The 16,534-nt window shown below is 44.1% G+C and overlaps 1 protein-coding gene across 8 annotated transcripts in view; it reads right to left on the bottom strand.

Annotated features, from left to right (window-relative positions):
* Positions 1-8,278: 8,278 nt before the first annotated feature.
* CFAP53 (cilia and flagella associated protein 53) overlaps positions 8,279-16,534 on the bottom strand; it is a 35,328-nt gene continuing 27,072 nt past the window's right edge. For 3 of the 8 annotated variants that reach the window (XM_064577619.1, XM_064577618.1, XM_064577620.1), the window contains 4 exons: positions 15,308-15,524; positions 13,401-13,503; positions 12,361-12,504; positions 8,279-10,668 (listed from right to left, as the gene is read on the bottom strand). In XM_064577619.1, coding sequence (XP_064433689.1) covers positions 10,440-10,668; positions 12,361-12,504; positions 13,401-13,503; positions 15,308-15,524 — 693 coding nt within the window. In that variant the 3' untranslated portion in view covers positions 8,279-10,439. Of the gene's footprint in view, positions 10,669-12,360; positions 12,542-13,400; positions 13,591-15,307; positions 15,525-16,534 lie in introns of those variants that run through there. The other 5 variants (XM_045886734.3, XR_010407180.1, XR_010407182.1 and 2 more) reach the window with 5 other exon arrangements.

The following is a 16,534-nucleotide window of genomic DNA, read 5'->3' as shown; positions in this document are numbered from 1 at the left end:
TTTACCTCAGTTGCAAACAGAAAAAAATTCCCTGTCAAGTGCCCATGGCTGTGGTGAGGACCGTGTAAGACTAGACTTGCTTGTAAAACACCGATACATATGAACTGTTATTGTTAAGTAATAATGCAGATGAACGATGTTAGAGCTTCGAGAAAGAAAGCCATACTCTTCTAGCCCAGCACTAACGTGACTAGGAGTAGAAATTAAGAACTTCTGGGGGGCGCCTGGGTGGCTCAGATGGTTAAGCGTCTGCCTTCGGCTCAGGTCATGATCCCAGGGTCCTGGGATCGAGTCCCGCATCGGGCTCCCGGCTCGGCGGGGAGCCTGCTTCTCCCTCTGACCCTCTCCCCTCTCATGCTGTTTCTCTCTCGCTCACTCTCTAAAAAATAAATAAAATCTTTAAAAAAAAAAAAAAAGAACTTCTGGGATATTTATGTAATGTCACCGAAAGGATATGATGTTAAGGTCTACAAGATTTCTGACATAGAGGTCTACACTTGGCATGTGTTGAGTGCTAACCCTGTGTATCGTCTCATTTAATTTTCTAACAGTCGAGGTGGGGTTATCCCCGATGCTCTCAGTTACATGACCTCTCCCCGGCCTTGGATGTCAGTAGAGTATCCAGGCCCTGAGTCTCAAAGCTCCTAAGGCTCTGCAGGCACCCTCTGGACTGTCACCCAGTAGTGCACCTTCTTCTTCCTGCAGTTAATGGTCCCAATGATTAGGTCTAGTAGTGTTAACCATACAATCAATATTGCACCTTACTGGGAAGGGAGGTAGGGTGGTCTGGTCATGTCGCGTGCCTGAGGTGGGGTATGCAGTTACTGAAATTCAGCAGGAAATTTCTATTGAAATCTGGTGCAGTGTGGGAGATTTTCCTTTTTTCTTATTTCAGAAAATGGGACAGATTCTCCAACTGAGTTGAGTCCACTTCTGACTGTGACCTGCCCCTAACAGACTCACCTCCAAATATCCTCTTCCCTCTCGAGGCCATCCATAGTCCCCATGACCTACAAGTCCAGCTCAAGTGCCACCTTTGCCCAAAAAATCTTCCTAGATAGGCTTACCCATAATAAACTTCTCCCTTTTCCAGAAACCCAGAGCAGCAGTGGTGTGGCTCCGAAGTGTGACTTGGATGGTACTTCCCTCCTCCTGGTCACCCACTCTCCTCCACCAAGTACTCCAAATAAACACAAAATCTTGGGCGCCTGGGTGGCTCAGTCGGTTGAGTGTCTGCCTTCGGCTCAGGTTATGATCTCAGGGCCTTAGGACTGAGTCCAAATTATGCTCCCTGCTCAGCGGGGAGCCTTCTCGTCCCTCTCCCTCTGCCTGCCCCCCCCTCCCCTGTTCATGCTTTCTGGCTCACTCTCTCTCTCAAATGAATAGATTAAAAGATCTTTTAAAAAAATAAAATAAAATAAACATAAAATCTAAACAAAAACTGTGTGCCACCACTCAAATGCACCTTCAAGATGTGCTCTCTACACCTGTCTTCCAACCTGGTGTCTCCCTTCGGCCAAGTGACATAGAAATTCTGGAGGCTTTAAAAGAAGGCTAGGCAGGAAGTCTGTTCTACACACTTGATTATATTTAACGGCCCTATTATATGTTGCCTTCTGTTGTTCGCATTTATTTATTTTCCCAGGTCTTGATCTTGGACAAGGGAAGAAACCATATCAGTCTTATATTGTTTGCTCCATGGGGTCTCACAGGGGGCTTAACATAGCCGAGAGAGAGCACTAGTTACTAAAGACTTCGAGGGCTCTGCTAAAAACAGACTCTACTCTGTACATTCAGCAAGTTAACTTTATAGTATTATTTATAGGAGTGTTGCTGATAGTCATAATGAGAAATCGTGGGTGCTCTTATAATTGCATTTTATTGATTTCTCCAGTTGTTAAAGGCAATTTATAAAAAGCCAATTGGACTTGAAGCTGTACCACTGCTATTTTCCATGGTAATACTGTACTTTCTCATTACTTCTTTAAAAACCGTACTCAGCACATTTTGTAGGCTGAGGAAATCAACTTCTCATCTGGAGCATGTATATCAATAAACATCTTTTAATTCCAATCACACGTCTCCCCAGTGTAGGATTAAGTTATTTCTCATTCTGTTCAAATGGCAATTGCAGTTTATTTATATACCAGATAATCAGTGTTTGCCATGGTCTTCCTTAGGTTGACAGCTGTGCGGTTGGTATTAACCCCTGAGACAGCACAGGGCCACAGTCCTTTATCCAAAATCCTTGGGACCAGATTCGTGTGTTTTGTTTTTTTTTTTAAGATTTTATTTATTTATCTGTCAGAGAGAGAGCACAGGCAGGCGAAGTGGGAGAGGGAGAAGCAGGCTTCCCGCCAAGCAGGGAGCCCCATGTGGGGCTCGATCCCAGGACCCTGGGATCATGACCTGAGCCGAAGGCAGACGCTCAACCAACTGAGCCACCCAGACATCCCAGTTTTGGGATTCAACATTTTTTCGAGTTTAGAAACGTAAGTAGATTCCTAAGCCATAGATTTTATAATACCCTCAGCGAGAGCTGGGGCGGTGCCCAATAATCAAAAACAGTAGTAGTTCTGGGGTAAAACCTAGTGAGGTCATCTTAAGTAGTTTTACACTCGTGTCGGTCGGGTTTTGCTGCTAAATGAGGTTCCAAGCTTTTTGGATGGTGCAGTTGTAGGTGAGCGTTGGTGGGCTGGTTTCCTAAGGTGTTCCTGGAGCAGGCCACTGGCTTTGTGAGACTTTCCAGACCCTGGGCACCCCCCCGGCCCCATGCATCACTCATTCATTCGGGCATTCCAAATCTAATTCAGCAAACATCTGTTGAGGAGTTTCGATGTGCGGGGCACCGTCCTAGGTGCCGTGAGAGATTTTAAGGGGAATAAGAGGGCTCTGTATCAGGCTGCCTGGGCTGCCATCACGAGGTACCAGGGCTGTGGGGCTTGAACCACAGACATTTATTTTCTCACAGATCTGGAGGCTGGAAGTCCAAGATCAAGGTGCCGATGGGCTGCTGGTTTCTGGTGAGGCCCCCCTTTGGGGCTTGAAGATGGTCACCCCCCTGCTGCATCCTCGCATGCTGCCTCTCTGTGCGTGCAGAGCGCGGGCGATCTCTGCTGTCTCCTCCTCTTCTTATCAGGACACCAGCCTTATCTGATGAGGGCCCCGCGCTTATGACCTCATTAAACCTCATTGTCTCATAAAAGCCCTATCTCTCAATAGTCACACTGGGGGACAGGGCTTTAGCACAGCACTGGGTGGGGGACACAACTCAGTTCCTAGCTGGCTCTTTCCCTCTCAGAGAGCTCACAGTCTAGTGTTAGACCCCGGCCAGAGCACAGCTAACCTGCTAAAATCTGTGCTGAGAAGCAAAGAGAAACACAGAGCTGGGGCGGAGCAGGGACATGGCAGGGGGCACGACAGCCTGAAGCAACACTGAGTGAAGGCAGAGCTGCGGGGAAGTGTGTGGAGGGGGACGGTGTCTGTTTAGAGATCCCTGACGATCAGTTCTGCGTAGCTGGGTTCTTGGTGCGCAGAGAGCTCTAGGAAGAGAGCCCAAGGTGGCCTCTGTGTGTTGGCTCCTGGCTTATGTCTGCACTGGAGGCCGAGACCTGTTAGTTCAGAAGCCCTCCCATGCCAAACTCAAGCCTTCACACATCCCATTATTTTAAAAATAGCCCAAACACACAAATGTTTAGGCAATTAGAGACCGCGTGCTTTGCTTACCCCATGACTCCCGGCCCAAGTGCTCTTACTAAGATAGGCCCCCACGCTGCCAGAGCCCCTTTGGAGTTCTCTGACCCAGAGACTTCCCACTGGGCTACTGAGCAGCATCACCTGGACACGTGAGTCCCTCCCTGATGCCCCTCTCCCCCGGGGCTTCCCTTGTCCTCCACCCTTTCTGGATGGCCTCAGCTTGAGCTCCCTACCGTCTGGGTCTCTTGCTGTGAGGCCTTAGCCTTTCCTGCAACCCCATCCAAGCCCCACGCCACCGAAGCTCGTGTGTGCTCCGCCACCTCGAGGTCCTATCTGCTCTCCTTGCTCAGCGCCAAATCCACCGAAGCCCTGCAGAGAGGCAGGGGGAAGGCTGCCATCAGAGGAGGGACTTTTACTCAGTGACCAGAGACACAAAGGGCAAAACGCCTTTCATTCCCACCCCACACTCTCCACATCACTCTGGCTAACCTGTTCCTGGCTCTGGGTAGTCACTCACCCGAGAGCCTGCGTCTAGACAACATGGCAGAAGTAGAGCTGTGCCGTGATCACCAGCCTCGCGCCTGTGGTCAAGATGCGAGTCTGTGAAAATTCTAGCTCCCCGGTGAGGAGAGAGAGTGCAAATGTGTTCCACTCCCTTCGGGAGCCCCTTACCTGCTCTATGCCAGAGGCCGTGGCTACTGGAAGCTACGGGACATTTCCTGTCCTGGTCTGGAAGCTGTAGAATCCTTGTGTTGCCCCCTCAGGTGACATCTCCTGGCCCAACTGCCTGCCTGCTTCCGGCCCTGTGTGGCCGCTTCGTGTCAGGTCTCTCGGCCTCCTGTCAGCTCTAGCCTGCTGCTGGCCCTGCCAGGGGTTCTCTGGGGGCTGGGCTCTCTCAGCTTGGCCTCATCCCATGGCTCTCTTAGGTCTGGGCGCTGAAGAATCAGACAGAAGTTTCCGTGGTCACCGTTTCACCCTGCTCACTGATCCTTCCTTTCTTTCTTCGGGGACAAATGAGGAAATATTTTCTGAGGACTTGCTCTGGGCAAAGTCTTGTGCTGAAAGCTTGGGATCATTCGAGTTGTCTAAGACTGGCCACCTGCTTCATGCCACTCACTGTCTAATTGGAGAGAACACACACACACACACACACAGAAAGTATGTTCACACGCAGAAAGTATAGTTCTAGCTGTGTGCTGTGGGTCGGATCATAAGTCTTCATACCTTCTCCGGCCTTGAGGTGTCCTGTATCACCGCTCCCCTCTGCTCCCCGGATTCCAGCAATAGTTCTGTCTGGGGCTCCAGGATACACCTCAGGTGCATACCCCACATGACTCTGCTTTATCACCCAGGGCCTTCCTACAGCCTCCTTGGCCTCCCAACTACTACAGGGGCACCCCTCAACGAAGAGGGCAGGAGTGGGGTGAGAAGTGCCCCAGCTTCCACCTTGGGCAATCATACCTGCGAGGCTTTCTGCACCGTTCCTCAGAAGGCCCCCGGGTGGAATGAGACCCAGTTGCCCACAGTGGTAACCACCCTACAGCACTTTCTTGTATTGGCTCCTCCCTTGTTACTCTGCCCATCCCAAACTTCTTCCAGAATCACCTACCAAATAACCTAACTGCAGCCAAGTCCTCATAGCGTGAGACACTCTCTCATCTATAAAGTGAAGGGTTTGGACTAGACACTCCCTCAGGACCCTTCCAGCCCTAGAAGCACCTCGGTTTTTAGACAAGAGAAGTACATTGCAGACAGTCCCACCAGAAGCCACACAGCTGATTAATGGCACATGCAGCAAGAACCTGACATGAAACTGTCTTGTTGGATCAGCTTTCCTGGAACCTCATCTGTAAAGTCATTTCACATAAAAGTCCCACATCACAACGTTTGGAAGCGCTAAGTTAATAACTCTATCCCAAATTCATGTCTTAGAACTTTAAAGAGTTTATACCTGGAGGCAATTTTTGGCTCCTAGAGTTCTCTCCAGCAACAGCTTCTCCGGAGGCATAAACAGAATCACATCTTTTTATTGTGACCTTTTCCTTTATCTCAGGGACGTCCCTGTATAGGAAGCTATTCTTTTTATTAAATGAAGTTCTCGTCTATATTCTGAGGGGCTGTTTGCCCAGTTTATATAAGGTAATCAAAATATCAGAAGGATGCTTTAAAGAAAGAAAAATATTCATGCCCATTTGTAATTTATGGAATGTGTATGCGTAAGTGTACTTGATGGTTTTGTACCCAAATGCTGTGAGCACACATAAAGGTGTGGATACAGGCCACAAAGTGACAGAAATAGAGTGAAAAGAGCCTCATGCTATATATTGCCTAGACAGCAAGCCGTGCAGGCCATATTGGTTGATTAAGAGTGCATTGATAAATTGGGTTTTGGCAACAAATCATGATGTTATATGAAGAAAGTGCTGAACCAAGACATAGGAGATTTTGGGGGGTTTCTGTTTTATCATTTCCAAAATAAAGGAAACTAAAACATTCGTGATGGGTTTTTACACTCTAAAAGTCTATCATTGATTGATTTTGACAGTACCACCTGTTGTGGGGAGGCAGCGAACCAATGAAACTAAAAGCATAAGACTCTGTATTCAGCCAAGGTTCGAATGCCAGCACCACTCCCTACTAACTGGGTGGTTTCCCAACACCAACAAACAATTCTCTGGTTCTCCAAACGCCGATGTTCAACAATTCAATTCCTTTCTGACACTAATTATCCGGAGTTGGTGCAGATCCCACAGATTAAAAGCTCAGTCCCTCCAGACTGCCCCCGCCCCATTTCTGAGGCCAGTCACAAGCCCTGGGCCACCTAGACTTCTGATCGGCTGGCTACCAACTGGGAATTCCTACAATCCCCTCTCCTTGGCTCAATAATTGAGAAGAGCTCACAGAAATCAGGAACACTCTGTATTTACATTTACAGCTTTATTATAAAGGATATAACTCGGGAACAACCGAGCAGAGGAGCCGGGGAGGTGGGGGGAGGTAGGGGGGAGGCAGAGCGTCGGTCTCCTCTCTAGGTGCGCCACCCTCCCAGCTCCTCCTCGTGTTCACCAGCCAGAGCACCCAAACACCCAACATTGTTATGCACGGGTTTACATACAGCTCAATCTCCAACCTCTCCCCGCTCCAGCTTCTTATTGTCTTGTTTATAACAAGCAGGTAGAGCTGCCAAGGACAAGACAATTGTGCCTACATTTTTTCAATTGTGATTGGATGGTGGGCACTCAAACATGGACTGCATTAAATGAAGTATAATGCACCGATTAAAGGAGGTGGTGGTCCCACTCTATTGGGCTCTGCAGACCTCTTCTGGGCTGTTTTTATCTAGCTCTGAGCATCCTGTTTTAACACAAATCTGGAAAAATGACCAATGACCACTAGAGGGCAAGGTGATGATGAAGGGGCCGAAGTCGCAGCGCATGGACCAATGAAACATGTTTATCTAGAGAATAAATGGCAAGACACACAGTAGTAGCCGCCAGATATTAAATTCGGTTCGTAAAGATCCAGGAACCAGCATCATGACCAATGGTAGCTACTTCAGAAAGGTTGATTTTTTTTAACTCTTAATGGAAGCCCAGTACACATATAGAAAACTGCACAAATATTAAATATACTGCTTGAAGAATTTTTTCGAGGTGAACACACTGAATCACCACCACCCAGATCAAGAAACACAACATTAATACCCAGAAGTCCCTCTCCAGGAACTCTCATCCAAAAGGGTAATCACCTGATTTCTAATACCAAAAATTAGTTTTGCCTGCTCCTAGGCTTTTCCTAAGTGGAACCTCATAGCATATGTCTGACTTATTTTGCTCATCATTATGTCCATGAGGCTCATCAATGCTGCTGCATGCAGCAAAGTTCATTCATTGTCATTGTGTATAGTGTTTTCCATTCTAGTCTGGTTGGGCATTTGGGCAACTTCTAATCTGGGCTATTATGAATAGTGCTGCTATGAACAATCTTATATATGGCATTCACTGCATATATGTATGTATTGGGTAAATACCTAAGAGTGGAATTTCTGGGTCACAGGGTACATATATTTTCAGTTTTAGCAAATACTGCCTCATAGTATCCCAAAGTGATTTTTTTTTTTAAGTTTTTTTATTTATTTATTTGACAGAGACAGAGACAGCGAGAGCAGGAACACAAGCAGGGGGAGTGGGAGAGGGAGAAGCAGGCTTCCCTTGGAGCAGGGAGCCCGATGCAGGGCTCGATCCCAGGACCCGGGGATCATGACCTGAGCCGAAGGCAGACACTTAACGACTGAGCCACCCAGGCGCCCCCAAAGTGATTTTTAAAATTTATTCTGGGGCACCTTTATACAACCTGTCTAGATAACACTGATGTCTGCTCATTTTTAAAATTCCTGTTTTAGGGGCGCCTGGGTGGCTCAGTAGTTAAGCATCTGCCTTCGGCTCAGGTCATGATCTCAGGGTCCTGGGATTAAGCCCCACATTGGGCTTCGGCTCAGCGGGAAGCCTGCTTCTCCCTCTTCCACTCCCCCTGCTTGTGTTCCCTCTCTTGCTGTCTCTCTGTCAAATAAATAAATAAAATCTTTTTTAAAAAAATTCCTGTTTTATTTTTAAGGCTGGCTGGCTTCCTAGGGGTGGCCCTCTGTCCCTTCGGCATAGTGCTCAGTGAGTGATTAAGCTAGTAAGGCTTTTACCTTTTGCTGTGGATCTGTGTGAAGATTGGGGAACACATTCAAAGTTTAGGCCAAATCTGCCCCAGCTTTTACTTTCTGTATGTGCAAGGCCTCACATTTGGCCAAGGATCGGTAGACTGCTAGGACCTGCCCAGGTTCTTTAATGAGCAAGCATGTTGCTTTATGTCTACACAGACTTCCAGACTACCAAGAATATGTGGAAGCCCATTCAAATATCAAAGCCCATGGCTGTCATGTTCCCCAGATTTTCCTGTAAATCTCTGGCTGTTCTGCTGCTTGTCCCCGTCAGTATCACAACCTCAGGCTAGTTGTGATGTTGATCTTACCTGACTGCCACAAAAATCACCATTATTTTGACAATGCCCCAAGCATGGATTTTTCCAAATGGTGCTCCCCATCAAGTCGGCCTAATCTGGCAGTGAGGTTGCAGGTCCTCACGACCTGCCCTGCCCTGGTAGAGGTTCCTAAGTGGAACCTCATAGCATATGTCTGACTTATTTTGCTCATCATTATGTCCATGAGGCTCATCAATGCTGCTGCATTGTGATTGGATGGTGGGCACTCAAACATGGACTGCATTAAATGAAGTATAATGCACCGATTAAAGGAGGTGGTGGTCCCACTCTATCGGGCTCTGCAGACCTCTTCTGGGCTGTTTTTATCTAGCTCTGAGCATCCTGTTTTAACACAAATCTGGAAATACATAGCTGAGGGGGTATGGCAGTAGCTCCAGGCCAATATGCCATGGATTCCCACCGTTCTCACCAAGGTTTTGTAGATTTTCTGGAATAAATGCTTCTCCATCTGTTGCATGCCTTTGGTCAATTTCCAGTGCTGAAATGGCTGTTTTTGACAATGTTTCCCATTTTATCATTGCCCTTTGGGAAGAGGATTTCCAGAGCTCCTTACTCAGCCGTTCCAAAAGTTCTCTCCCCTCCCCTTTAAGGAGGCTCTCTAGAAGAACCTATAACACTTTGACTGTCTGCAAGGGGGTGTAAGTATCTTACTGATCACACAGGGCAGCCATGGTTTAGGGTGGAAGGGGATTGCACAAGGGCAGAGATACAGGGGAGAGGATCATAGGGACCATCTTGGAGGCTGGCTACCATGCTATCCTCACCTCTCACCTGGACTACTATGATCAGTCCTTAACTGAGTCTGTTTTTGTCTCCCCAAAGTCTGTTCTCAACACAGCAGCCAGCAACCATCTTACATCCTATGTTGCTCTTCTGCTCAAAATCCTGTAACAGCTTTTCATAGCCAAGTAAAAGCCAGTCTTCACCATGGCTCCAAGGCCTTACATCATTTAGCCCTCACTGCCTTTCTGATTAATCTTCTACCACTCTCTCCTCCCTCACTCCACTCTAGCACAAATGCTATGCCTCAGACTTCTGCCCCAGGGCCCTTGCACTGGCTGTTTCCTCTGGCTGGGATCTGCCCAGATAACCATATGGCTGGTTCATTCAAGTATCAGCTGCTCAAAATGATCTTCGAGCACTCTTGCCATTTCCTTCTTATAGCACTTAACACATTGCCTGGTTTCCTCCACCAGGACAGAAGTCCCACAAAAGCAAGGGGTTTGCTCTGTTCTTGCTAAAGTCACATGCAAGGTAAATATCTGTGTAATATTTAAATAGATGGACTAATGAAAGTAGATGTTAGGCCCAGCTCTGCCCTGTTGATACAGTGAATTTTGTATATGAGACAAGGCAATTATGTATATGAGAGAAAGGCAAGAGGAAATAGGCGTTTGAGTGGATGGGCGGGGAGAAAGTGTAGCTATTAATAAATGAACAAGAAAGGGAAGTGTGGGGGGTAAGTCAGGAAAGTAACTATGTGATATGAAATAAATCATTCAGATTTGTAAGTCTATAAAGTCTAAAAAAAGGCTAAAAGTCTAAAAAGTTTAATTTGAAGGAATAACATTATGTAGAATTATGCAAACTCAGAGAAATAAAGGAAGTCTATCCATGAGTTGAAAGGAACAGACCAGCATACTGTAGTTAAAAACATTAAAAGACTGAGAAAAAATACATTAACATTAATGAAACTATGGTGGAAGCTTATCAGGGTATGCCCTCCGCATGGGATGAATGTTTCGGGGCAGCACCTGATGGAAGGACAGGATCTCCCTGATCTTGTCCTGGCAAATCTTGTTTGCTGCTACCCCTGCTTCAAACTCTCGGTGTTCCTCTGCTTTCTGCGCTTCCCGGGCCTGCTGCTGGTAGGATATTTGCATCTGAAGTTGCTTCCTGTATTCCTGGGCCAAACTGGAGCGCCTAAGGTATTAGAAATGTCAAGTACAAAATTGTAAAAGCAAGCATTTGGATTCATTTAGGGCATTAGAAGTAAAATGTAACTTTTGAAGTCAAATTAAAATTCCCATTAAAATCAGGGTGAGATGGGAAAAAATAGATGGAAAATTCATTAATGTGTTTATTACACAATAATAATTAAGATAAACAGAACAAATATTGATTTTAGGGAGGGAATGCTTCTGGCCCACTCAGAATATTTCCTGCTATCTGGAGTGAGTCCTTGGCCTCTCTCCATCCCCTCTCCCGCTCTTCTCCAAGGAATAAGTGACTTTTCTACTGGTCAAACCAGGAACAGGTTAGTCTGCCGGTTTTCCACTCTGCTCTCTGTCAAAGGGCCACAGCCCTGCCGGAGAGACCTGGCACTGCTGGGGTCTGGGTGGGTGTGTGTGTCTCATTCTGTTCAGTATGAACTAGACAATTTCCTCCATACATAAGCCACATTTTAAACATATAAACCACATTTTAAATTTTATAGTGTTTTTTTTTTTTTACTGTGGTAAAAAACACATAATGTAAAATTGACCACTTAACGATTTTTAAGTGTAGAGTTCAGTAGTGTTCAGGACATTCACATTGTTGTGAATCAGTTCTCCGGGACATTTTCATCTTGAAAATTTGAAACACTACACCCATTAAACAACAGCTCTCTTTCCCCCCTACCCCCAGCCTCTGGCAACCACCATTCTATCTGCTGTGTCTATGAATTTGACTACTCTAGGGATCTCGTATAAGCGAAATCATAGAGTACTCATCTTTTTGTGACTGGCTTATTTCACTTAGCATAATGTCCTCAAGGTTCATGCATGAGTTGGCATTTGACAGGATTTCCTTCCTTTTCAAGGCTAAATAATATTCGTTGTATGTATATATCATATCTGGTTTACCCATTCACGTGTTAATGGACATGTGGATTATTTCCACCTCCTGGCTATTGTGAATAGTGCTGCTATGAACATGGCTGTGTAAATACCTCTTCAATGTCCTGCTTTCAATTATTTTGGATATATACCCAGAAGTGGGATTGCTGGATCACATGGTAGTTCTAGTTTTAATTTTTTGAGGAAACTTCATACTGTTCTCCATAGTGGTCATGCCATTTAAAATCTATAAGCCACATTTTTAAATGTCAGCTTTTATCAGAAAAGAAAGCATGCACATACCTCTGTGGCAGATTCCATTTTCTACAGATGGTCACAGTAGCATCTCCCCTCCCATATGCTCTTCTGCGATGTGAACCTCTATTCCCCTTATCAAGAGGTGGAGCTTCAGTCTCCAGCCTTTGAATCTGGATAGGCCCCGGTGACTATTTTTATGACCAATAGATTATGACAAAGTGATGCTATGCCAGTCCTAGGCGCAGTCCCTAACTGTCTATTGGAACTCTCCCTGTCAGAACCAGCCACCACACTGTGAGAAGCCCCAGCACATGGAGAGGCCCCATAAAGGTGTTCTGGGTGATAAAACCAGCTGAGTCCTACACTCAGCACACACTGCCAGCCATATGAGTAGGTATCTTAGGTGTCCAGGGCAGTTGAGCCCTCAGGTAGTGTAGCCCTGGCTAACATCTGACTTGAACCACATGAGGGACCCCAAGGAAGAACCACCCAAGTGAGCCTTGTCACCAGAGAATCATGAGAGATAATCATAACTCACCTTAAGGCACAAATTGCAGGGTATTCTGTTATGCACCAATAGGTAGCTATGATACCTTCCACACATACTTGTTTTTCATCTCTCTCAGTTGATTCAGAAGTTGGGCAGGGAAGCACATTGCTATTTATCAAGTCCCCCTCACATCTCCAACAATAAATTTTTCAAAATGAGAAGGAAAGACCTCCAGAGCAGAGGCAGTAGCAGGAAGTAAGTAGGGTAGACCAGAAATTATTGTTAGTGCCCCCAAACTAACAATAGGCGCAGGTATATAAACCCCACTCTTTCTAGAATGAAAAGAGCTTATTTCTATGTACTGAGTATGTGTAAGTCATGGGACAGAGCCAAGGGATGGGAAAGGGGACCAGCAATTAGAGGAGCCAAGTCGTCTTCCTCCACCACACTGGTCATCTGAATTGGGTATCTTGGTCACCGGTGGGAAAGGAGTGCTATGGTCCAAGAAATGCTGCAAAGAGGCATCTGCCTGTTTCCTCCACCAGAGCCTCGTGGTGGCAATCAGAGGGGCATTGTCAGAGAAGGCAGTGGTAGTTCCCAAAGCACCTAGAACATTTCAGTTTTCCAGCCCAGTGAGGCTACAAAAATTCTTCTGAGGACATTTTGCATGGACTCCTATCCTCAGAAGCCATTTCTGCTACTCCAACTAATCAAGCCACACTGTGTTTCAGGGTTTGTTTCATGGGAAAGAATAGTCTTCTTGTTATTTCATTAGGATTTAATGTTGGAGCCTATTTTTAAAAAATTGTTTCTAACTTACTTTATTTTTTAAGGTATTCGTTCAGCTTGATACCTAATGTCTATAATCACAATGTATACAATAGCAATAAAATTTAATTTTACCAAGATGTTTGCTGCTTATTTTTATATGGAATTTTGTAAAATGACTGGAACTTTTAGGACAAATGTAATACTGATGTAAAAAAAATGTCAATAATGCATGAGTGATGGCATGTTGTCCTCTCTCTACATTAAAAATCTTCCCCGTTTTTAGGCAGTAAACAATAATAAAGAAAACAAAATCATACCTTGCAAAATTCTCCTTCTCTTCACGGTTAAGCTCTTTAAGACCTTCATTTATGCGTTCCTGTTCCATAGCACGCTCTTCCTGTTCTTTTGCCTTTCGTTGCACTTAAGAAAGACAAATGTAATTTTTGGTAAATGGCTTTCTTCAGACAAGACTTGCTGGCATCCCTCTGGGCATCAATGCCATCCTGTCTTTAGAGAGGCAGAGCCTACAATCACTGGGCTGTATCTTAGGTCAATAGGGTAGAAGTAGTCCTCTCCAAAAAGGGAAGAAGAGGGTTTAGGTTCGAATGTGTGTGATCTACACAGATTTTTTTCTTAATCATTTTTCACTGAAAACCTATGATCAGCCTTTTTCAAACCAGGTTACCACTATTAGAACACTTCTTACCTTTCTCTTCTTGAGGACAAACAGTTCTGTTGTCAATTTGTGTTAACAAGAGAGTTTATTTATGACAAAATAAATACTGGAAAAGGCCAGAGTTTATTATATATAAGGTATTTATAAATTAAATTTTAAAAACATAAGCATCCAGTAAGGGTGACAAAATTACAAAGAAAACAGAGTTCACAAAAGAATAAATACAATTGGGAAATACACATCTGAAATGTACATCTTTGGCCCCCAAATCCACTTATAGGAACTTTTCTTAAATAATCATATATAAGCCAAGAAGAACTATATACAGAGATAGTAACCTGTATTCTAAAATAGTAGTAAAAAGATTTAAGACAATCTGAAGGTCCATTAATTGTGTTTAGGTAAAATAAATCATGGTCCATTTTTATAATGGATTTCTAGGCAGCATTATAAATTTTGTAATTGGAGAAAAATGTTTATGATAAGTGGCAAAGGCAGGCTGTAAAACAATATATTCAACATAAATCCTAATTTACTATATACATGGTAAAAATACTGGAAGGAAATACACGAAGTTGTGAATAGTAGCTATTCCTGGGTGGTAGAATTATGGTTGATTTTGTTTCTTTGTTTAAAAATGGCCCCAAATACTTAAATTTTCCATGTTGTCTCAATATATTTTAAAACATTTATCATGGGTAAATACAGAAATTTGTTAGCTTATAAGCTTTTTTCTCATTTTCTTACAACTCCACCTAATATGGGCTTAACAATTTTCAATGGCTGTTATAATTCCTGGAGTGGAGAATCAATGAGTTTTCTCTTGCAAAGACAACTAGTGTGAAGTCTAATGGTACCCGAATGATAAACGTGTCCATCTTCTGCCTCTCCAGTTCACTGGGCTGGACATGGGACAGTGGAAATCTGAAGGTGGCAGTTCACCCTCTCAACAAATATTTCCTTTCGTGACCAAGCACTGTTTGGAGCTGAGGGCATACAAAGGTGTGCTAAGACAGGGATGTGAGCAAGCCACAGTGAGAGCCTCAGAAAGAGGATTTATTACCAATAAGGGGACATATTTGAGGAATGAGACATTTGAGCTGGCCTTGAAGGATTGCCTCGATTTCTCAAGATCAAAAGCATCATAAGCAGAGAAAACTACCCAAGTAAAGGTATGAAGGTATGGAGACACCTACAGAAAGAAAAGAGGGACAGGTAAAAGAGAGGAGGGGTGTGTGTGTTGTGCCCTATCTTCTCACTTCCCTTTATAGTCCCTAAGGTGCACAGACCATTCAACAGACATACTGTTCCTTTAACCTTGAGAACGTCTCCAACATGACTGCAGGAATCTGCTAGGATATAAAACTCTTCATATGTTTATACTCAATGTATTAAATTAGGTAAGTTCTACAAGGCAGGGCTCTTGCCTTAATCCTTTTTACATTCCTCATACCATTTTACATATAATACCTACTTAATAAATACTTTGGTTGCTACTTAAGTTGAATTAAGGCCCAACTATAATATTATTATTATTCATGTCCTTACGTTTCTCCTGAACTTGAAGTTTTCTTGTACACATGACCTCATTCACAAGTTGTCTCCTCGCCTCCTTTTCAAGTCTCAGCTCCTTGTCCTCCTCAGCCAACTTCTTTTCCTTCTCTGCCTCTAATACTCTGTCCAGTTCTTTCTCCTGAGCTCTCTCCTCCTCACGCCGCTGAGCCACATACTGACGATATATCTCCTGTTCTCTTGCCATCTCTTCCTACACAACAGAAGAATCACCTCACGTTGTTAACTTGTAGGTGTGATGATGGTACAGAGGTTAGGTTTTACAACAATCTTTTAGAGCTACAATCCCAATTTTTTAAAACTACATACTGACACATTTATAGATGAAATATTCTCTCTAGGGTTTAGTTCAAAATATTCAAGAGTGGTGGTAGGGAACGGGTGGGACACACATGAAATACAGAATCGCCGTTCGTTGGTGGTTGTTGAAGCTAAGTGAAGGGCATAAGGGCGTTTATTGTGTTATTCTTTGTACCTGTGCTTTATAATACATTTTTTAATAAGTTACTTTGAACACTTTCCCAAAGTGTTTTTCAAAGCAGTTCCCAGATAATTTTCAATTATACAGCTCTATCTGTATATTTATTTTCATTTATGTAGGTTATGAAATTATAACCTGATAAACAAAATAAGTCATTACCACTATGATAGCACTGTTTCTGACTAGAAGCTCGTCACTTGATACTTTGATGATAGACCTTCCCAGCCTTAGCTATACTTTGAAATCACCTGGAAGCTTTAAAAAGTACCAAGGGCTGAATCTCACTCTGAGACTCCAATCTAATGAACAGTGTTTAAGTTCTCCAAGTAATTTTAATGTGCAGCTAAGACTGTCAACTGGGCTTTGCAATGCTGGCATTTTTAACTGGCTTTTCTGTTATTCATGGTATTATACTTGTGCCGTTCCATCCAATCTCTGTCCTGACCTCTTTTGAGAATATCATAGATCTGGGGAAGCCCGACAAGGTCTGAATTGTACCCTCAAAATGACTGGCATTCATAGTCTCATACTTGGGAGTAAATTTAAGAAAAGAAGTGCAAAACTCATACTCTGAAAACTAAGAAACTGAAAAAATAAGTGGAAAGACAACCTACATTCATGGATCAGAAGGCAATACTGTTAAAATGGCAATGTCTACATTTGATCTACAGATTCAAAACAATCCTTGTCAAAATCCCAAATGGTTTCCATGGAGAAATCGA

Source organism: Mirounga angustirostris, unplaced genomic scaffold (genome assembly GCF_029215605.1).
Source record: "Mirounga angustirostris isolate CCGP_5_RB_7025 unplaced genomic scaffold, mMirAng1.0.hap1 SCAF_14, whole genome shotgun sequence".
NCBI lineage: Eukaryota > Metazoa > Chordata > Mammalia > Carnivora > Phocidae > Mirounga > Mirounga angustirostris.
The sequence above is the reverse complement of the archived record's forward strand: the minus strand, read 5'-3'. Positions and strand labels throughout refer to the sequence as shown.